Source organism: Moschus berezovskii, chromosome 26 (assembly GCF_049115385.1).
Source record: "Moschus berezovskii isolate FMDL1 chromosome 26, NW_MosBer_1.0, whole genome shotgun sequence".
NCBI classification, from domain to species: Eukaryota; Metazoa; Chordata; class Mammalia; order Artiodactyla; family Moschidae; genus Moschus; species Moschus berezovskii.
In genome coordinates this window covers 25269633-25293094 of record NC_142485.1, presented here as the reverse complement: position 1 = coordinate 25293094, position 23462 = coordinate 25269633, and the positions used below count along the sequence as shown (strand labels likewise).

The 23462-nt window shown below is 38.8% G+C and overlaps 1 protein-coding gene across 2 annotated transcripts in view; it reads right to left on the bottom strand.

Moving 5' to 3' along the window:
* The window catches only part of ZDHHC2 (zDHHC palmitoyltransferase 2), a 69944-nt gene that overhangs the window by 22019 nt on the left and 24463 nt on the right, over positions 1-23462 (bottom strand). For both annotated transcript variants that reach the window (XM_055416502.2, XM_088832537.1), the window contains exons 2-5: positions 15529-15555; positions 14193-14287; positions 6641-6761; positions 633-702 (exon numbers count right to left, since the gene is read on the bottom strand). In XM_055416502.2, coding sequence (XP_055272477.1) covers positions 633-702; positions 6641-6761; positions 14193-14287; positions 15529-15555 — 313 coding nt within the window. The remainder of the gene's footprint in view (positions 1-632; positions 703-6640; positions 6762-14192; positions 14288-15528; positions 15556-23462) is intronic.

The window sequence follows — 23462 nt, the reverse complement described above, 5'->3', positions numbered from 1 at the left end:
AAACTGAATAATAGCAAAAGGCCTCATCTAAAATAAACATTATAGCCAATTCTAGATGATACAAAATAGAACTTTAAATTCAAAATATACATGCTTTAAGATGTAAATAAAATAACTCATTTTCTAAAAACACAATATGTTAATATACAACTATTTTATGCTGAAGAAAGTACAAAATGTCAACAGAGTTACAGACAGTCTGGATAAAACTTCTCCATTAATGTCCAACTGTAAGACAAGTATATGGTACTGTTCTTGCAGCTCATGTTATACTGTTCATGTGGCACCATATTCTTAAGTATGTAACATCTGACTGTCATGAAGCCAACTGAATTATCTTTATAAAAAGGAAATGAGTCATAGAAATTTTTGTTAACTAGAACTAGCCAAGAATGAGCTGCTAAAATCATGCACTTCATTCAAGTCACAAAGAATCTGGGGGAACAGACAACTGATCATGGCCCTTAGCCATACTCGTACTTATGCAAGTGCTGGTCAAATCCCCTAAATAAAGGTCTGATAAGCATGAATAAGGAGAAAAGGAAATAATCTGGAAAGCAGCGAGAAAAGAAACACATTAAAGAAAACCCCACGGGCGTGTAGACATTTTAGAAGTAAAGGGTTTTTCTTACTTATCACAGACGGAACAGTGGTGGCAGCGATCTGGTTTTATAAGTTGGCATCTGTCACAATAGCGGATTGCTAGGAACAAAAAGCTCCACTTAGCTTTAGATTTAACAGTGAATTGAATACACAATTAAATTGCTTTTAATCATTTATCCAAATTTAAATTCTGTAAAGCATAATGAATTTAAATTTGATAGAAATGACATATTTGACTGCATAAATACAAAAATGAAATGATTTGACTACAGCCTCAGTTCTCTGCAGAGATTTCCCAAGAATAGATCTTTTGGTGAAATTTTTCTAAGGCATGCTGAACTATAAATATACTATCTAATTACAAAGTAATCACAGACTTACAAAGGGTGCAACCATGTCCATTTTCATCAAAGTAAACAGAATGTCTCCCTTGACTAAATCATTTCAGTTCCTGGACCCTGCCAGGATGACTGGGTAAAGGATAAAACCACGTTTTAGAAGTTTTTTGAGAAACACATTTTAGAAATTTGTGAATAAATTCAACTAGTTGTTTGAATTGGGAAAGAGTTCACATCTTCCCTGCTGGGTGAGATGCAAGACGAGGAGTACGTATTCCAAGAGATATTTCCACTAGAGAATTTTAATTCTTGTGACTGAAGTCCTGAGCCTTTCTTCTCTGAAACAGACATCAGAGACAGTTATGGATGATTGGAGATGCTCTTTCAGTACACATGCATCTGACGGGATGCCCTCAGTCTGTCAAAATTACAGGAGATCCTAAATGAGCAGTAGAGTAGGGCCGGCAAAACCAAATGAGCAAACTTAAAATCTGGAAAACATATTTGCAGCAAGCAATTATCAAGATTACATTAGCTAATATCATAATCTCTAAAAAAAGGCAAAAATTGTTATAAACTAAGAATAAAATGAGCTTTATTTTTAAGACTAAAATGAGCTTCATTTTTAAGACAACAGGCCTAGAAGGAGTTGTTTTCAATACTGAAATAAGTCCTTAATCATCCCCTTATAAAACTTTCTTTTTCAGGAATTCCAGAGATGAATGGCATGGCCTGCTCATCTCCTGAATGAAGAAGTCTCACAGGGACATTCCAGGTGAAGCTCTAAAGTATCCCTGGCTCATGCCAGGTATCAAAATGGGAGCAGTGCTGTCCAGAAGGAATATAATGTGAGCCACACGAGTGCTGTTAAACTCTCTAGGAGCTATGTTAAAAGAAGTTAAAAAAAAAAGGGGGGTAGATTAATTTTAATGATATATTTTATTTTACCTAATACATATTTCAACATATAATTATTATATTAATTATAAATATATATCATATTATATTTTATATTAATTATATACAAATGAAGTTAGTGAACGTCAACTGAACCTTTGTGCTGCTTTTAAATAGCTTTTAAAACCTGTTCTGTGTTTTCCACTTATAGTCAAATTTGAAGTTGTCATAATCACAAAAGACTAGTGGTTTCCATAAGGGGCAGCATGGGTATAAAGTTTCATACAGTTTCCATGTGAGCTTTGTTGGGCAATTGTGCATTCTCCCTAAGTGGTGATTATCTCTAAAGTACACTGGCCGGGGGTGCCCCTTGCAAATTAAAGTGGGCGATAACTCAAAAATATTTTGTAATTTTTCATTTATAATCTTTTTTGTGAAAATCTTTTTGTTCATGGTTTTTCAGAAATGGAAATTTAGTCTTATAATTAAAACACACTCCATGTGCCAGATCAGATTCAACTAAAATCATCCCACCGGAATTTAAAGTCAGTCATCTGATTATCATTTAAAAAATCCTAACAGTGGAGGGGGAATTTTAACTGTCTTGCTTGAATCTTCTGAGAATTTATTCATGTATTATTTATATAATTTAAAACTTTTTTGGTAAATGCTGAAAAAGAAACATTACCAACATCTGTGTGCAAAGTGATAAATTAATTACATCACTTCTAATGGTAATCTTCCTAGTCAAAAAGTCTATAAATATTGTTTTGTAGGAAAGGATAGATAGCAAAGAAGAGACGGAAAAGCAAATAGTCCTCATTAATAAAAATAACTAACAATATAATAGAGTTTGGAGAGCCCCATAAGAAATCAGGAGATGGTTGGATCAGAAAGAAAGCACAGGACAAAAAGAAGTGAGATGAACAGCCTTAACACTTGCCTCACACACCCAAGACTGTACACAGTTGAATTTGTTCTCTATGTATGGCAGTCAGTGTAACCTAGGCAGTCACTATTTTTCTCTTTCAGGTTTGGAGGAAAGACCGTGGATCTAGAATGAATGGGAAAACCCTCAATTATACTACTATCCATTTTCTTCAATTCTCTAAGACATATAAAGTGTGTGGACATCAACTGAGCCTTTCAGTTGCCTCGGTCCATGGCCTTTCGCAGGGTGAGGAAGGAAGTTATCTGAACAACCCAGGGGTTTCGGCCAAGGCAGGGGTAAGAAAAAGGACCCTCATGTTCCTGCCTTGGGGGCGCTGTGGCCCTTCACTGCATGTCCACTCTGCATTCATGATTACCTTTACACCCCACTGATTCCAGAGAGAGATTAACCACACCAACATTATCATCTGTTTATTATACTTCCTGTAATTTAATTTAGTCTACTACTCCAGTCAGTTAAAATTGATTTCAGCACGCATCCAGAAGTTTTGCACTAAAAATATAAAGACTATATTAGGAAATTCAGATTCTGTTCCAGATTGTCAAAAATAATGAGAATCATAAGTTCATCCCAGGAGATAGGCATACAATACAAGAGAAGATAGTCTTCAGTTCAGTTCAGTTGCTCAGTTGTGTCTAACTCTTTGTGACCCCATAGCCTGCAGCACGCCAGGCCTCCCTGTCCATCACCAACTCCCGGAGTTCACTCAAACTCATGTCCATTGAGTCGGTGATGCCATCAGCCATCTCATCCTCTGTCATCCCCTTCTCCTCCTGCCCCCAATCCCTCCCAGCATCAGGGGCTTTTCCAATGAGTCAGTTCTTCACATCAGGTGGCCAAAGTTTTGGAGTTTCAGCTTCAGCATCAATCCTTCCAATGAACACCCAGGACTGATCTCCTTTAGAAGGGACTGTTTGGATCTCCTTGCTGTTCAAGGGACTCTCAAGAGTCTTCTCCAACACCACTGTTCAAAAGCATCAATTCTTTGGTACTCAGCTTTCTTTATAGACCAACTCTCACATGCATACGTGACCACTGGATAAAGCATAGCTTTGATTAGATGGACCATGTTGGCAAAGTAATGTCTCTGCTTTTATAATATGCTGTCTAGGTTAGTCATAACTTTTCTTCCAAGGAACAAGTGTCACATAATTTTCACAAGGAGATGACATAAATCCAAAATGCAGTTGTTATTAATGAACACTAATACTTTGTTCTGATGTGACTTAGTCTTAATTTGGTGCATCAAGTGGTTGAGTAGAAAAAGCACTGCACTAGGAATGTGGAAACTAGATTTTTGCATCTGATACTGTCTCTGCCATTAAATAGTTTTGGAAACTTGTGCAGTAATTTACTTTTAGGGGGTTTAAATTTCCTCCATATTCGTTTAGGCCCAAACTTATATGCAGAGTACACCATGAGAAATGCTGGGCTGGAAGAAGCACAAGCTGGAATCAAGATTGCCGGGAGAAATATCAATAACCTCAGATATGCAGATGACACCACCCTTATGGCAGAAAGTGAAGAGGAACTTAAAAGCCTCTTGATGAAAGTGAAAGAGGAGAGTGAAAAAGTTGGCTTAAAATTCAACATTCAGAAAACTAAGATCATGGCATCTGGTCCCATTACTTAATGGGAAATCGATGGGGAGAGTGGAAACAGTGTCAGACTTTATTTTTGGGGGTTCCAAAATCACTGCAGATGGTGATTGCAGCCATGAAATTAAAAGACGCTTACTCCTTGGAAGGAAAGTTATGACCAACCTAGATAGCATATTAAAAAGCAGAGACATTACTTTGCAACAAAGGTCCATCTAGTCAAGGCTATGGCTTTTCCAGTGATCATGTATGGATATGAGTTGGACTGTGAAGAAAGCTGAGCGCCGAAGAATTGATGCTTTTGTACTGTGGTGTTGGGGAAGACTCTTGAGAGTCCCTTGGGCTGCAAGGAGGTCCAACCAGTCCATCCTAAAGGAGATAAGTCCTGGGTGTTCACTGGAAGGACTGATGCTGAGGCTGAAACTCCAATATTTTGGCCACCTCATGCGAAGAGTTGACTCATTGGAAAAGACTCTGATGCTGGGAGGGATTGGGGGCGGGAGGAGACGGGGACGACAGAGGATGAGATGGCTGGGTGGCATCACCGACTCGATGGACATGAGTTTGAGTGAACTCCAGGAATTGGTGATGGACAGGGAGGCATGGTGTGCTGCGATTCATGGGGTCGCAAAGAGTCGACTAGCGACTGAACTGAACTGAGGGTAAATGTATATATATATACATATACAGAAACACATTTCTATCTTTGTGGGATAGAATCAGTGGCTTAATATCACATCAGGGAATCACCACTTGCTCACTGACAAGCAGTAAAAACAAACAGGAAACATCATGCGTGAAACTTAGAGTTATAGTGAATTATGATTCTAAAGTGAGTCAGGATTGAATATATACAATATAAAAACATTAATGAGATATTTTACAGTCCTTTTTTTCATCCCAGGTCTTTGAAACTAGTTGTGTATTTTATACTTAAGAGTACATCTCAATTTGGACAAGCCATGTTTTAAGGTTCAAAAGCCACATGGAGCTTGTGGCCACTGAAGCAGGCAGCACACAGCCAAAGTCACAAAGTTTCTGGGTGAGCGTTTGGTGGGCAAGCACCAGTCGTCCAAGTGCGTCAGCTTTTTTTAATAACAAATATTTTTTTAAAGTCTTTACTGAATTCGTTACAATATTGCTTCTGTTTTACGTTTTGGTTTTTTGACTGTTGAATGTGGAATTTTAGCTCCTTGACATGGGATCGAACCCTTAACCCCTGCAATGGAAAGTGTGGTTTTAATCACTGGACCACCAGGGAAGTCCCCGTGTGTGTCAGTTTTTAAGACAATTACTTGATTCAGTTCAGTTCAGTTCAGTCGCTCAGTCGTGTGTGACTCTTTGCGACCCCATGAATCACAGCACGCCAGGCCTCCCTGTCCATCACCAACTCCCAGAGTTCACTCAAACACATGTCCATCGAGTCGGTGATGCCATCCAGCCATCTCATTCTCTGTTGTCCCTGTCTCCTCCCACCCCCAGTCCTTCCCAGCATCAGACTCTTTTCCAGTGAGTCAACTCGTCACATGAGGTGGCCACACTATTGGAGTTTCAGCTTTATTAGACAGCTGTAAATGACCTAAAAAATTTGACCCAAGTAAATGAGATTTATTGGGTTGTATTTTTAAAAAAAAAATTACTATAAATTTTAAAGATACATTAAGTTATTTAATAACTTATATGTAACTTATAAATAACTTAATGTAGCTTTTTGCAACTGTGTATTCTACAGTATTTTTTTCATTTGGTGAAATTTTAACTGTTAATGTTTATGGCATTGTGCTTTGTACCATTTATTAAATAAAAATTAAAAAAATTTTTAAAGATAAACTGTATCAACAGCTGAATTAAGTTTTGTATAATTTATATAATAACTTTTAAATTTATGTAAAATTACCAACAATATGTTCATTACATATACTGCTCTTTTGACTGAAGAATAGGCAGGTGTGTAATTAAAACTTTAAAAATGAGCACGACTACAAATCAAGATTTCAGCAGTTCTAACATCTTCACTGAGTCACAAGTAGGAAGGCAGAATAGAAGGCAAGTCAGTTCTGACTTGGTTGAGGTCTCTATGTCATAGCCCTATCAGATTTCCATTTTGTTTCATGGGATTCTATAGAAGACAGTTAATAACAATCTGAGCCACAGCACAGTGTGTTTCAATGAGCGTTTGAGAGTTTCAAGTACAGATATGCTTTCTAACTGCCACCCCAACCCGTCCTGCTAAAGCACTCATCATCCTGTACCTCCAGACATGGTCCTCGTGTAGATGGGGAGGTCTTTGGCGGCTCGCCGAAGGACTTCCTGATGGGCTTCTCCTCTAGGCTCTCTCTCCAGCAATTCTTTCTCTGCATAAGAGAGATGGAACTGTGGAAGAAACTTAAATATTAATCAGTGCTCACAAAGGAATAACATATTGATCTACTATACCCACAAAAAGATATTTATAAAATATTAACAGGACATAGCATATATATTCAAAGAGGCAATGGAGTATGAAATCTGGGCAAGTCTATTCATTCCATAGTTTATAAATCTAGAAAAGGAGAAAAATGATAACGCTTGCTTCCTCAGATCTTTGTGAACCTCAGGAGGAAAAGAGAACGTAAAAGTGTTCTTACAAACTGTAGAGTTCTACTCAAGTATTAGTTATATTAATAGATGAAACGGCAAAATAAACCAATTAGCTCAATGGATGCAGCTTACAATCGGTTACAATTAGAAACAAAAACAGAAACAAATACATTAAGCAAGTATTCTCATGTAGAGGGAGTTTTAACTTAGGGATAATCATTACATGAATTCTTTAGCACTCAAAAGAAGTAGTCTTTAATTGTACTTCTTATACTTCAAATTTTGTCCCACCAATTAAAATACTTCTTTGAGAAAAATGAAAAGCTGTTTGGGTTCCAACTTGATAATCACACAAAAAATTTTTTTAAGTCTGTTCAAACTCCTATAAATATGCTCTAGGAGACGTGTACAAGAATATTCACAGAATCATTGTTTGAAACATAAAAAAACTAAACCAAAATGTCCATCAAGGATAATGGATAAATAACTTGGAGTATAATCCATCCAAATAACTTGGATCCCATATGGCATTTAACATTCAATGAACTACAGCTGTGTTCAACCAAGACTATCAACATAGTGATGAGCAGATGTATGAAATAAACTATTATAAATGTTATTTTTGGGGCTATGACTATATGACAATAATTATTCACAGGGCTGGGTACCTTGTTTGGAAATAGTTTTGAGTGATAGAAAATGGATAACATCAAATGAAGCTATACTACTGTAATAGTCATGAAAGGATAGGGTCAGTCTACGAGAAAGTATCTATTACCTTTCAATTCCTCTGCCTAGAACACTATTCCTCACACTCTCTGGATGGCTTTTTCTCATGTCATCTTCTCAGGGGACTTCCATGATTCCCTTACTCGAGCAGGGACCCTGATAATTCGTCCCTCCCCTCGCCAGATTCCCCGTCAGGTCCATGTGTGCTTTCTTTGTGTTGCACACCATAAATTGAAATTATTTTGTTGGTTCATTTGCCCTTTGTCTCTCTCTTCCACAAGCATGGAACCCCACAAGGGGATTAAGTCTGGCACAGAGTAAGTCCTCTGTGAGAATTGTGGAATGGACAAAGGAACAACTACCAAAGCAGGCCTAAGTCAGAGCGTCGAAAGTCAGGGCAGAAGATTTTTCATACTCTAGTCTCTAGCTTTCCATTGTCAGAACCCCGATTCCCACAATTCAAGTAGATTTGTCTCCCTTGTTCATGTCTAAAATTAATTTAAAACCTAGCATTGAAAATTAGTAAAAGACTTAATAATAGTCAAAAGGAATAAAACCATCAACATTTTATTACATTTTCTATAGATTTCTGGATCCTTTTAATCTTAGAGGTAAGTTCTAGTGAGTGATGGAACTTGATGGCTCCTCGGTGTGTTTAATACTTTTATAAATAAACGTAACACACTGCATCCATCAGGTCTGAAAGACCAAATACTGTTTGGTAGAACTATTACTTATCTAAGACGGATGTCAAAATACCTAATGCTATCTTGGAATGCACCAAATATGCACTCCCCTTCCTTAGAACACTTTTATATACAAATGCATGTCAGATTTGAGGAAAGGTGACATTTGTAGAGATCTGATGGAATGAAAGATCTCTTGGGGTGTTACCTTTCAATAACACACCCAACTTCCAACCCTCCAGATTGTGGCAATCCTTTGGCCAGTTAATGCAAGTTGTTTTGCTTTTAAGTAGTTTTATCAATTTTAGAATACTTGGAATTTACCAAAAAGTTGAGAAAATGGTATAAGGTTCCCATATATCCTCTCATCAAACTGCTGATATTCCTAATATCAGGTATTAGTATGGAACATTTAGGACAGTTAATGAATCAATGTGGATACACTGTTAATAACAACAGTTCATAGTTTATTCAGATTTCCTTAGTTCTTATTGAATATCTTATTTCTCTGTTCCAGGGTCCTATTGAGGATACCACAGTACATTTGTTGTTCACGTTTCCTTAAGTTCCTTTTGGCTATATCAGTTTCTCAGAATTTCCTTGTTTTTGTTGAGCTTGACGATTTTGAATAGTACTGCTGAGGTATTTTATAAAGGTGCTTCTCTACTGGAATCTTTCTGATGTTTTTCACATGATTAGACTGGGGTTACGGGTTCTGTGGAGGAAGACCACAGAAGCAAAGTGCCATTCTTATCACATCGTATCAAGAGAACATACAATCAACGTGACTTAGAACTGTTGATGGTGACTTGAGTCACCTGGTCGAGGAGGTGTTTTTCAGGTTTCTCCACTGCAAAGTGAATCATGATTTCCCTATCTCATCCTGTAGTCTTTGGAAGGAACTTACTACAGGCAGCCTGCATTTTACAAAGCGGGGATTTATTCCTCCCCTCCTTAAGGGCTATGGTCCACAGGGTCGCAAAGAGTCGGACACGACCGAAGCAACATAGCATGCGTGCATGCATCGTTGAAGGCAGGTGGTGGTAGTTCAGTTGCTAAGTCATGTCTGCCTCTTGCGACCCCATGGAGCCCACCAGGTTCCCCAGACCATGGGGTTTCCCAGGCAAGAACACTGGAGCAGATTGCCATTTCCTTCTCCAGAGGATCTTCCTGACCCAGGGATCAAACCCAGGTCTCTTGCATTGCAGGAGGATTCTTTATGGACTGAGCCACCTGGGAAGCCGTTGAGGGCAGAGTATCTACATAAATTATTTGGAATTCTTCTGTAAAAGAAATTTCTTTTTTCCACTTATTTATTCATTCAATCATTTCTGTATACTGAGAAATGCAAAGATATTTATTTTATACTTTGCGTTGTGTGAGTGTGTGATTAGTTGCTTCAGTCGTGTCTGACTCTCTGCAACCCTTTGGACTGTAATCCGCCAGGCTTCCCTGTCCATGTGGTTCTCCAGGCAAGAATACCGGAGTGGGTTGCCGTGCCATTTTCCAGGGGATCTTCCCGACCCAGGGATCAAACCGGTGTCTCCAGCATTTCCTGCATAGCAGGCAGATTCTTCACCGCTGAGCCACCCGGTTGTAATTGAACACTATTTTATTTATTTTCCTGCTCGAAATGCTCCAGATTTGGTCACTGGGACATTCAACCGGATCCTATGGCCCTTGGACATATCACCATTGATATATTTTATTTTACAGAGTATTTCTTTATTTTTTGGCATGATATGATGCTTCTGGCTCATCTTCAAAAAATCTCCTGCCCTAGTTCTAGAATCAGCCATTTCTCTAAGGAGTTCTTCTTCCTTTTACTAGAGAATGATATCCGAAATCAACATTTGGAATCAAATACAGTTTTCAGATAAAAGGAGAGTATGGTTTCAAAAGGATGCACAAACTAAGAAAAAAGCAGAATCTAATAACACACAGGAAACTCAGAGAATTGTTGTTTTCTTTTTTGCTAGTTGTTTTTAACTTAAAAAAAAAAGAAAGGTATCACCTCATCAGTACCTAAAATGTCCAAATTAACACATAAAACATTTTTCCTATTAAATTGGAAACTTTTCTTAAGAACAGCACTCAGTGTGCCAAGGCTCTGATGAAACTAGTAGCTTTGGAAATTGCTACAATCCTTTTGGGAAACAATTTGGCAAGTGACTTAAATTTCTTTTGTCTAGTAATTCTACCTCTGATAACTTACATTAAGGAAAATAACCCAAAATATGAGTGAAGCTCTATGAACAAACACATTAACAACACTATAATATGAAAAGTTGGGATCAGCCTAACACTCCAATGTTTCAGTGAGAATATCACGTTGTTATTAAAAATGGTAATTGTTCTTAAAAATAAACCAATGAAGAACTATTACATGAAAAAATAGAGTATATGCCCTCTAAATACAACTAGGAAAAATAACTAGAAAGAAATTCAGACTATAAACTGGCTGAATTAGTGTGGTGGGATTTGTTTTCTTCTTCTTCTGCCTACTCTTCATTTTCAAAATATTATTTAGTATGGTTATATTATTTTTATATTGGGAGAAAATCTTATGAATTGAAAACTTATATTCTCTCAATAGTGACTAGAAGATATTTACATTATTTTCTTCTATTTTCTCTTCCCCTACATTTAAAATCTCATTTCCAAAGGGCAGCTGAAGTCCAGGACTGTCATTTTATAAGTGAAGGTTCTCTGGCTGCTGATCAGGTAGGTAAAAGACTGGCCCAAGATCTTGCATTTTATTAATGGAATAAGATTATTAACCAGCAAACAAGGACTCTTTATTTCATGACAATGGTTTCCAAACTCTTTTGCTCATGTAACCCCATCAGTAAAAGAATAATTGGAGACTGTACTGCTAGTATATGTATATTTAGTCATACACATATATTATTAGCTAATACATTATGTACCTAATATATGAAATTTTTAAAAAGGAGAAACATTAAGAAGTAAAATACGAATAGAGATTTTACTACTTTTTTCCTCTATGCTCCAACTGATGTCCTGAGCACCCTTCTCCCTGAATACGGTCTCTACTCCTTTTGCTAGAGCGTGGCGTAGGGACAAGAGTGCAGCTGTGAAGGTCGAAAGACTTTGTTTTGAATGTTACCTCTGCCACATGCTAGCAGGAGATAATGAGGAACCAGCAAAGGAGACCAAGAAGGAGCTGCCACTATGCATAAAAATAAAATTATTTCGATGAGAAAGGAGGTAAGGAAATTCTGGAAAGAAAATAATGGCATGGTTAACAGGAAATGACATATAATTAAGAGTTACTAGAGTATAAAGCATGGAGAAGGAAATGGCAACCCACTCCAGTGTTCTTGCCTGGAGAATCCCAGGGACGGGGGAGCCTGGTGGGCTGCCGTCTATGGGGTCGCACAGAGTCGGACACGATTGAAGCGACTTAGCAGCAGCAGATGCAGAGTATAAAGCAAGAAGTCCAAAATCTGGACAAGAGTCATCGTTGCCAAACCAGGGAGTCCAGCCTTTACCCTGTGGGGTGGGCGGAGCCCCTGCGTAGCCAGAAGCAGCAGAGTGAAAGAGTCAAGCCTCAGCTTCAGAATGAAGGATGGATTTCTGCAGGATCCTCGGAATCCCGGAGTGTGGGCAAGACTGCAGGGGTGACACGACAGAGAAGACTTCGATGTGTCAGACGAGAGGGATGACTGAACTTCCGAATCAGGGCAGTAATGGAAAGGAAAGGGACAGGGGCTGGAATTGGAAAAGAAAAATGAGGAAGTGACACACTTCCAGAATGTGGATACTGGGGGAGGGGTGAGGATGCCAAGCCTCTGGCTCGAATGATGACGTGGTTGGCAGTGGCATGAACATGCATAAGAAACAGATGAGTCACGGTTTGGGGAAGGAGAGGGTGGTGACTTCAGTCTGTGACGTGCTGTGTCTGTGGTGTCAGTGCAACGATCAAGGGCTTATCTTTGGCAGGGAGATCCAGAAGTTTGAAATTCCTGGGAGAGGTCAGGCTAGAAACAGATGTGGAAATTGTGTCAACACAGAGGTTATAAGCAAACCACCAGAGTGGACGAGCTGATCTATGATAAAAGTCAGCATTCTCCCTCAAACCTACAATTCAGGCCACGATGAAGGCAAAAAAGATGATAGGAAGGGAAAAAACACGGTAGGAGGGAGGAAAAAGAGGTAGGGGAAAAAAGTGAGAAAAGAAGGGAAAAGGCTACCTCTTGGCACTCGAGACCAAGCCTGCTATGAATGCTATGCAGATATCTGTGGTTTTGTTTTTAAAATCCTTTCTCAGTTCACGCAGCATATTTACTGACCTTTCTGACCACAGCTGCATCTCAAACAGATTACTTCAGGAACTAATTCACAGTGATGCTTAGACCTCTTTCTTTTCTTTTTTTTTTTTCAGGTTAGCCTACTAAAACCACACTATTATTATTGGAGCAAAGTTTATTTCTATTCAACATCTATGTACTAGACTAAGTGCCAAGGATACAACGAGTAAAATATAGCCCTTTGCTCAAGGACATTTAAACAGGATTAAGAACCCAGAAACAAAAAGGTAGCCAGAATAATCTTTTCAAAATGCATGTTTGAAGAAATAACTTTATTTAAAACCTTCTGAGCTGAGACTGTTAGTTGTTCCTCAGTATCTACTCTGTCCTCGTAACATGGTTAATGTGAAGTGAAAGTCGCTCAGTCGTGTCTGATTTCTCTGCAACGCCATGGACTATACAGTCCATGAATTCTCTGGGCCAGAATACTGGAGTGGGTAGCCTTTCCCTTCTCCAGGGGATCTTCCCAACCCAGGGATCAAACCCAGGTCTCCTGCATTGCAGGCAGATTCTTTACCAGCTGAGCCACAAGTGAAGCCCAAGAATACTGGAGTGGGTAGCCTATCCCTTCTCCAGAGGATCTTTCTGACTCAGGAATCGAACGGGGGTCTCCTGCATTGCAGGTAGATTCTTTAACAACTGAGCTATCAGCGAAGCCCCATGGTTAACATGGCCACTGAAAATAAAGACCAAACTCCAGTCTTCTGTGCAACCAAATGTGGCCACATAACTAGCTAAATTCTAAATATAAGTGGAAATGACATCAGCAAATTTTAGAAAGTGTCCTTAAGAAAAAGACATTTACTTCCACTCCTCCTTTCTACTTTCTTTGGTCTGCTATCTGGAATGTAGACATGATGGCTGGAACTGAAGCAGCCATTTTAGGTCAAGAAGTAACGCTGGGAACAGATGCTATATATGTCAGAGTAACAGGAGAGGAGCCTGGGTGCCCAGCAGCTGGAGAGTAGCTACAGACTTTGAAAGTGGGAAAGATTAGGTAAGTTGTTATTTTATTATTGTTGTTTCTGGCAGCTGACAGCCAACTGCTGCTACTGCTAAGTCGCTTCAGTCGTGTCCGACTCTGTGCGACCCCATAGATGGCAGCCGACCAGGCTCCACTGTCCCTGGGATTCTCCAGGCAAGAACACTGGAGTCTAATATGATAATTATAATAGAAACATGTCTACCTTCAGCTTTATCTTTCTATCTATCAACCTATCTACCATCCATCCATCCTTGTGTCTGACTCCAAAGGAGAAGTGGAACATATATTTAATATTGTAAATATAATACTTATATGGTGGAAAAATAATATTTACCAAGTAAAAATTCAACTACTTAACATATTAATATAAAAAAACCATTAGGCTCAATAGATTTGCAATATTAATAAAAAGACATCAAACTCATTCTTTAGACAGCAATATTTCAGATTTCCATCTTTAGGAGATAACTATACTAATATTTTAACTTACTTCTTTTGAAGGATTCATTGGTAATGTAAAGATAGTTTTCCAATACGACCAGACAAACATTGCAAAGAGTAGATGATAAGCAATCAGGCACACAACTAAAATGAGAGAAACAAAATTATCACTGTAGTATGCAAATACACACTAAAATCATGGTATTCACAAAAGGTATGCTTGTTCTAAAATAATTAAATAATTTAATTATTTAGTTACCATCCTATGATCAGAACCCTCCCATCTGTAAACAGGCCCATCTATTGGCAAAATAATTACAGGGACCTTTCAATTTAAGCTATAAATTGAGTTATAGTGTTAAACAAATGTTAAAACATTCAGACTTTAATAACTTTGCTTCACTAACAAAGAATAGCAAAAGAAAAATAAGCTGTTTGCTTATTTTGCTCAGCCTGAGTCAAATCTGGTGGCCCTGTTTCAGCGACCACAGTTTTAACCAGAGATCATCTGAACAAAGAGAGAATTCCTCCAAGAGGAGTTTAAGTTTCTTATTGATCACATGTGATGATTAAGAAAAGCATTCTGAATATTCTTCTTAGATAATGCACACAAACACACTCCATGTTGTGTTTTGGACTTGAAGTGAAGTGAAGTCGCTCAGTTGTGTCCAACTCTTTGCGACCCCATCAACAGTAACCTACCAGGCTCCACCATCCATGGGATTTTCCAGGCAAGAATACTGGAGTGGGCTGCCATTTCCTTCTCCAGGGGATCTTCCCAACCCAGGGATCGAACCTGGGTCTCCTGCATTGCAGACATACGCTTTACCGTCTGAGCCACATGAAAATCTAAAATATTAATTTGGTACTCAGTGTATTGGATAATACATTAACATATAACTTAATTGTGTAGAAAAAAATGTGTGAATTTAAAATATAGCATGTTTGGCATTTTTAAACCTTAACAGCAATTTCAGCTTTTTAAAAGAAGATGATATTTCTGTTACAGAATCATTAAAACATCCAATTATCTAATAAGGCAGCTAAAATTGGTGTGAGATGATCAAGGAATAGAGCCAATGATCTTTTTCATGAATTATGTAGGTGACTCAGGTACAGGGTCATACTCTGTGTGGAAATAGGAGATTGTTGATGTTCCTGTATCGGGAAGCCACAAGTCTTTGGCACAATGACTGCCATTCAGGCTAGAGGTCTCTGCCAAGCGTCTCAGAGAATTTAGCCTGAGATGTCTTTTTACCCCATCTTGACTCCAATATTCTCAAAGTATCGCTTTATTAACTACAATCAAATCTAAATGAATGCATGCTATTTATTTTCTCAAACTATCTTTAAAATTTCGGATCTAAAGCAATGATGTATCTTACCTTGTTCTCCAATGTTTTCCATGGACACTACAGAAATAGAGAAAAGAGACAGGAAATATGTTATATGAAGCTTATAGCAAACACAGGGCCTGAAAGAGACATAAGATCTTGGGTAGGTTAATAATTTAGCTCTTTCCAAGCCAACGTTCTTTAAATATTTGTTAGACTGTTTAGAGGAGAGGTGAGTGTTGTGGGAGAGGTGGGGAGGGAAGGCTGGGCCTTCAGCCAGGCCCTGCTAGGCATCCCAGCCTTGGCTCCCAGGCAGGAAAGAAACCCGTCAGCTGTGGCCCTGTTGAGTCTTCCTCCTTTATTCATTGCTATCTCAGGTTTCCTTTCAACTACAGAGTTCAGATAAAGGTTTGCTAGCTCATCACACTCCCAGAGACACTGATTGCTCTTTGTAAGTTGGCAACCACTGAGTTAGCTTTCCAGAAGGAAAAAAAAAACAAAAAAACACATCATGTCCACTGCACAGACCTCTCTTGCCGGATTTCTGAAAGTACAAATTCTTATGCCCAATGGCTAACTGCTTCCTGCCATACGACGAGGGGCCCGAGAAACTGCCGTCCGTGCGGACTGTTGTGAATACTGCAAGGTGGCAGGCAGATGAGCACTGGGGTCACGGAGCTGCAACCAGCAGGGACAAGAAACCCGACTCAGTAACCCTAGCTGTTTTCTTTTTTTTGTTTTTGCCATTTAAACTTTTTATTTTATATTGGAGTATGGCCGACTAACAACGCTGTGATAGTTTCCAGTGGACAACGAAGGGACCCAGCCACACATATACAAGTATGCATTCTCTCCCAACTGGAGAAGGAAATAGCAACTTACTCCAGTATTCCTGCCTGGGAAATACCATAGACAGAGGACAGAGGAGCCTGGCAGGCTACAGTCCCTGGGTTTGTAGGAGTTGGACATGACTTAGCAACTAAACCACCAATCACTATCATTCTGCCCCAAACCCCGCTCCCATCCAGGCTACCATGTAACATTGAGCAGAGTTCCCTGTGCTATGTTCCCCGTGGGGAACAGTAGGCCCTTGTTGTTCATCCATTAAAAAACAGCAGTGTGTAAATGTCCATTCCAAACTCCCTAACTACCCCTTCCTGTCATCCTTCCCTCTTGGCAACTTTATGTTCTCTAAGTCTTCTGTATTGTCTGCTTGCTTTGTTTCCCACGTGGTCTCCCTCTGTCTGTACTAAAGTCTTTGGGATGGTCTGCCTTAGCTCAGTAGTAGCAAGTCAAGATTTGACTTTGTTTCCTGATGCATTTTTGTTTCTATTCAGCTGTTAAAAAGCAGACAGAATTTTCAGCCTTTGTCCTGGAGTATAATTTCATTTGCGTTAGGAGCACCGGAAGGGCACTGCTGTGAGAGATTTTTAAGATTACCTGATGAGACCAACCTCCTTCCCAGGAGGGCTACAGTTCAGTCATTTCTAGAGCCAGTGGGAACCACAGTTTTGGAGAGCAGCCCATTCCCTTACTGGACAGATTTAAGAACGACTGTAAGATCAGGGTGTGCTGAAATGAGGCTCCTGTGGAGCTTCCAATCTGTAGCTATAAACAGAAAATCTAAAAAGCAGATCTTCATATGTTCTTTTTTAGCCCCCCAAATAGACGATTTCTCACCAATCTTGATGTGGCTCCTTTAAATATTTCCTGGTCTTTCAATTTCTGCTAACATTCCTGATCCCCAGGATGGGACAGGTAGAATGAGATGATCTTTGACTTACAAATGGCCTGTAACACAAGTGTGCTTGCCCATCAGAGGCGAGAGGGAGTCAGAGGGCACTTTCTCACAGAATCCCTAAGTGGCTGATGTAGGGCAGAGGAAGGACAGAGCTGTCTTTTCTGTCCGACCCCACCACTCCCATCATGCATTTCTCTCTAGGCCCTGACTTCCCCTTCTTCAAAATTGACTACAGTTCTTCCTTGGATCAAAATTTCTACCCCTGCAGCTAATCGAAGGAAAAGCAAAAGCAATTTGAATCCATTTGTGCATTTATGTATGAATGACCCTTAATGACCATTCCAGAGGTTCTGGTGTTTTAAAGAAAATGTATTTGCTAACCCGTGACTCTAGTTGTCAGAACTGAAACAGTAAAACAAAATGACATTTAAAAAAAACAAAAAGTATGATCAGTATGAGGTAATAAGATTTTTTGTCCGGGACTGTTAATATATTGGCTGGATATGCATTCAAAGATATCTTCTGAAAAGCTATTTCTGTCGTTCACAGCTTGTTTTTCTTTAATATACTTTGAAATTCACAGTTTTTTTTTTCAGTTAAATGAGTTACTCATGGATGCATGTTTATGGAAAATAATTCCGATAACATTATAGATTAAAACGTGAAAGCCCAAAAAGGTTGTATCAATTATACTCCACAAAAATTCTGAGCCTATCAAATTTCTTATGACTGTAAAATGTCTTTAATTTTTGTCAACATTTTGGCCAAAATAAAAATCACTGTTTTAGTATTCATTTCCCTGATTACTAGTGAACTTTAAAAAATAATTTTTATTAAAAAAATTAACTGATTGGTTTTTCCTATCTCTTCTGATTTTTTCTGTCTCTTCTCTTTTACTTTTTGAGAGCCTTTTATATACTCTGAGAAGTAATCCCATATTTGTTACATATGTTCCAAATAAAGTTGTGTATAACTACTTTCAAATGACTTAATAAATACTAGTAAAAATAAACAATCTGCCTGCAATGCAGGAGACTTGGGTTCGATCCCTGGTTTGGGAAGATCCCCTGGAGAAGGAAATGGTGACCCACTCCAGTATTCTTGCCTGGGGAATCCCATGGACAGAGGAGCCTGATGGGCTATAGTCCATGGGGTCACAAAGAGTCAGACACGACTGAATGACTAACACTTTCTTTAAATAGCAGTGCCAAAACTTTGAAACTGACCTATGTCACTAACATATATATGGACCATACTTGGTTGTGCTTTATTATACTGAGGAAACTGATGTTCTTGCAACCATGTTTACATCATTATGAGGTTAATGGTTTATCTTGTAATATTTTTCTTTTTGCTGCACCAAGCATCATGTGGGAACTTAGATCCCTGACCAGGGATCAAACCCAAGACCCCGTGCACTGGAAGCTTGGAGTCTTAACCACTGGACCACCTAGAAAGTCCCTGTCTTGTAATTTTCAAATTAGGGGAGGAGCTGTCAGTTTCAATATCCCTTTCTTATGACATAACCACATAGAATACAGTGTTATTTTCTATTTTGTTCATAAATAACCGTTTAAGGTTATTTACTAACATTTCCAATACACATATATTAATATATAAAGACAATATATGGAAAATACAGGCTCAATTTTGGAAAAAATAGATGTTAAGTTAAATGTATCTTAATTATTTATATCAATGTGAGAATTAAATAGCAATACTGATCATATTTATAACAGATCTTCCAAAAATAATATGGGATTTTAATGTGAATTTTGAGTTTTATCCAGTATTAATTATTTCACAGAATTTCAGTTTGGGCTGTCTGAGGAGGCCTTACAAATAGCTGTGAAAAGAAAAGAAGCGAAAAGCAAAGGAGAAAAGGAAAGACATAAGCATCTGAATGCAGAGTTCCAAAGAATAGCAAGGAGAGATAAGAAAGACTTCCTCAGTGATCAATGCAAAGAAATAGAGGAAAACAACAGAATAGGAAAAACAAGAGAGCTCTTCAAGAAAATTAGAGATTCCAAGGGAACATTTCATGCAAAGATGGGCTCGATAAAGGACAGAAATATTATGGACCTAACAGAAGCAGAAGATATTAAGAAGAGGTGGCAAGAATACACAGAAGAACTGTACAAAAAAGATCTTCACGAGCAAGATAGTCACGATAACGTGATCACTGACCTAGAGCCAGACATCTTGGAATGTGAAGTCAAGTGGGCCTTAGAAAGCATCACTACTAACAAAGCTAGTGGTGGTGATGGAATTCCAGTTGAGCTATTTCAAATCTTGAAAGATGATGCTGTGAAAGTGCTGCACTCAATATGCCAGCAAATTTGGAAAACTCAGCAGTGGCCACAAGACTGGAAAAGGTCAGTCTTCATTCCAATCCCAAAGAAAGGGAATGCCAAAGAATGCTCAAACTACCACACAATTGCACTGATCTCACACGCTAGTAAAGTCATGCTCAAAATTCTCCAAGCCAGGCTTCAGCAATATGTGAATCATGAACTCCCATATATTCAAGCAGGTTTTAGAAAAGGCAGAGGCACCAGAGATCAAATTGCCAACATCTGCTGGATCATGGAGAAAGCAAGAGAGTTCCAGAAAAACATCTATTTCTGCTTCATTGACTATGCCAAAGCCTTTGACTGTGTGGATCACAATAAACTGTGGAACATTCTGAAAGAGATGGGAATCCCAGACCACCTGACCTGCCTCTTGAGAAACCTGTATGCAGGTCAGGAAGCAACAGTCAGAACTGTACATGGGACAACCGCTTGGTTCCAAATAGGAAAAGGAGTACGTCAAGGCTGTATATTGTCACCCTGCTTATTTAACTTATATACAGAGTACATCATGAGGAACGCTGGGCTGGAAGAAGCACAAGCTGGAATCAAGATTGCTGGGAAAAATATCAATAATCTCAGATATGCGGATGACACTACCCTTATGGCAGAAAGTGAAGAGGAACTCAAAAGCCTCTTGATGAAAGTGAAAGAGGAGAATGAAAAGGTTGGCTTGAAGCTCAACATTCAGAAAACAAAGATCATGGCATCTGGTCCCATCACTTCATGGGAAATAGATGGAAAAACAGTGGAAATAGTGTCAGACTTAATTTTTTTGGGCTCCAAAATCACTGCAGATGGTGACTGCAGCCATGAAATTAAAAGACGCTTACTCCTTGGAAGGAAAGTTATGACCAACCTTGATAATATATTAAAAAGCAGAGACATTACTTTGCCAACAAAGGTCTGTCTAGTCAAGGCTATGGTTTTTCCCGTGGTCATGTATGGATGTGAGAGTTGGACTGTGAAGAAAGCTGATCGCCGAAGAATTGATGCTTTTGAACTGTGGTGTTGGAGAAGACTCTTGAGAGTCCCTTGTACCGCAAGGAGATCCAACCAGTCCATTCTAAGGGAGATCGACCCTGGTTGTTCATTGGAAGGACTGATGCTAAAGCTGAAACTGCAATACTTTGGCCATCTCATGCGACGAGTTCACTCACTGGAAAAGACTCTGATGCTGGGAAAGGTTGGGGGCGGGAGGAGAAGGGGACGACCGAGAATGAGATGGCTGTATGGCATCACCGACTCTGTGGACATGAGTTTGAGTGAACTCCGGGAGTTGGTGATGGATAGGGAGGCCTGGCATGCTGTGATTCGTGGGGTCGCGGAGAGTCGGACACGACTGAGCGACTGAACTGAACTGAACTGAACTGTTTAAATACTAGGCTGATACTTATTTTCCAATTGCACACATATAGAAATTTCGAATCTCTTATAAACATCTTTACTCTATTTTCTAATAACCAGTTTTTGAGGTAAATGAACATAGCTATATATATTTTTATTAAAAGAAAATGGAGGCAGATGAGCTTTACTACAAGTCACAATGAGCAGCATATTAGTTATTTCTGAGATTTTTGTTTTCAATTTTAAAGTTTTATGCATGTGACAAAAATATGATGACTTTGGGCTCTGCTGGATCTTATTAAAATTAGTTCCTCTTTGAAGCAAAATAACTAGCACAGAGCATCTGCCTCATAAATGTTTGCTGAATAAAAACATCAACAAACAGAAGTAAACATCATGAATTTGAATCACATAAAAGTGGAATCCCAATGCAGACCTATGAGAAGCAATTCTTTCTTCTGTGGACTCAAAAATTTCAAGAACAGAGTTATTTCTTTTACCTGTCATCTTAGCACACCATAGAAACTCAACTAGTAATCTGCAAAACCAAAAGCAATTTATCTGTAATGCCTGCTAGCTTACACCCCCAGAAGTGAAGACAATACCTCATTACGCAAAGAAGCGACAGAAGACCAAGTGGTACCTGATCCCCTAAAAAAGGAAAATCTTGAACAAGACACTGGTTTCAACTGGGCTTCAAGCAACTTTAAAAGAAGACAGAAAGGTTTTATACATTTATAAGGTTTTTGCCTTTTGACTCTTCCTTAGTATCTTATTTTTTAACAGGTTAGTGTGTCAAAATGAAAGAGAACCTTACTAAGCATAACAGAACTAAAGAGCAAAGACTCTGGATAAAGACAGGCAAAGCCCCACTCCATCTCTGCCACCTGCTAGTTTCACAGTGATCCTATTTAATAGATACTCCATCACGAAGTGAGTGTAGGAGTAACAAATGCAGTATTACTAGAGCTGCGGTGGAATTTAAAGAGGAAGTAAGTGTAAAGTACTTAACACAGCCTGGCACACAGTAAGCCCTCCAAATATACCAGCAATTATAATTCATGACAGTTAATTTTGTGAATACTAACTGTAAAAGATATCATATAGGAAAAGGGACCACAAATGAAGAAAAACTACAAAGAGACAAGTTATATTTGTACAAACCTCTGAAAGACATCCATGCAAAATTCTGACTGCAAATGGACTTTACAAAGTGAAAAAAAAAGGTGAAAAATGACTTAGATTTCATATCTTGCCTTTAATAAAGATGTGTCATTCTAGAGACTTGGTAGTAGGAACAAAGATGGTGGGACTCATCCTTACAAAGGGTGATGAGAAGACACAAAAATCCTATTGCTGATATGGCAGTCAGTCCACACGAGACCTTCACTTTAAAGGGACAAGACCTATTTTGGATGTGACACCATCTGTTCAACATAATGAAGAAAAACAGTGACTTAAAAATGCCTACATCTTATAAACATTCCAGAGAATAAGATGTAGTTTACCGTTGGCAATACAAACACCACTGTTCTTACACTAAAATACTTCCCCTACCCATATCTGGTGGCCACCTAAATACACAGGATAGTCACACTGTGGGACATGATTTTAATTTTCATTTCAGAAGTGTTATCTGCCTAATTTTATCTTGGATTAAATTTCTTTCTGGTTGCTTAGCCTACAATGATAATACTTTGCTTTGGAGATTTCTAATTTTCCAATCTACCTGCAGGACTTAAAACTCCTCCCTGATTAATTGCAGTACAACGAGGAAACAAGAACTCTGCCTTGTTGAAAGAGCCTAAAGAATTAAAGTACTTTCTTGGCACTGGTGGTATATTGAAAGAGAGAGAGCAGGAATGATAAATTATTACCAGTGTTAGCAAGAATGTTCCTTTTGGCAAGAGTCAAATAAAAGCCTTTAAGAATTACATCTTGGAACCTGGAACCATCAAGAAATTTCAAGGCTGGTAGACTGGGCATCCAGTTGTGTCTTCCAGCTATGCTTTCTACAGCTTAACCCACTTCCTCCCCCATTAATCATTCCTCTAAGAAACAAACTTGGATGTTAGAGAAAAGGCTGACTGGTCAGCTATCAGGTTAGAACTGATGTGTGCTAAGAAATTCTTGTGTAAAAATAAAACAGGTAAAGCCAAGGATGAAGAGTCAGACTGTCAGCCAAAGTAGTAACCCCAAATATACCAAAGGGTGACTAACTGCATCTTGTTCCAAACCTGGCTTAAGTAAACATCCTTAAAAATATACACCAAAAAAAAAATATACCTCCCTTATCTCTTCTGCGTGAATTGTCAAATTATATTTAATCCAAGGGTCAGTAAACTACAGTTCTCAATCCAAATACAGCCAGCCACCTGTTTCTATAAACAGGGTTTTTTGGAACACAGACACACTCCTTCATTGACAGAGCTATCTCTCTGCTGCAGTGGAGAGCTGGGTAGTTGTGACAGGCAGAGTACAGCCTGCAAGAGCCCAGAATATTTACCATCAGGCCCTCTATAGAGAAAGCTCTTCAACCCCTGTAT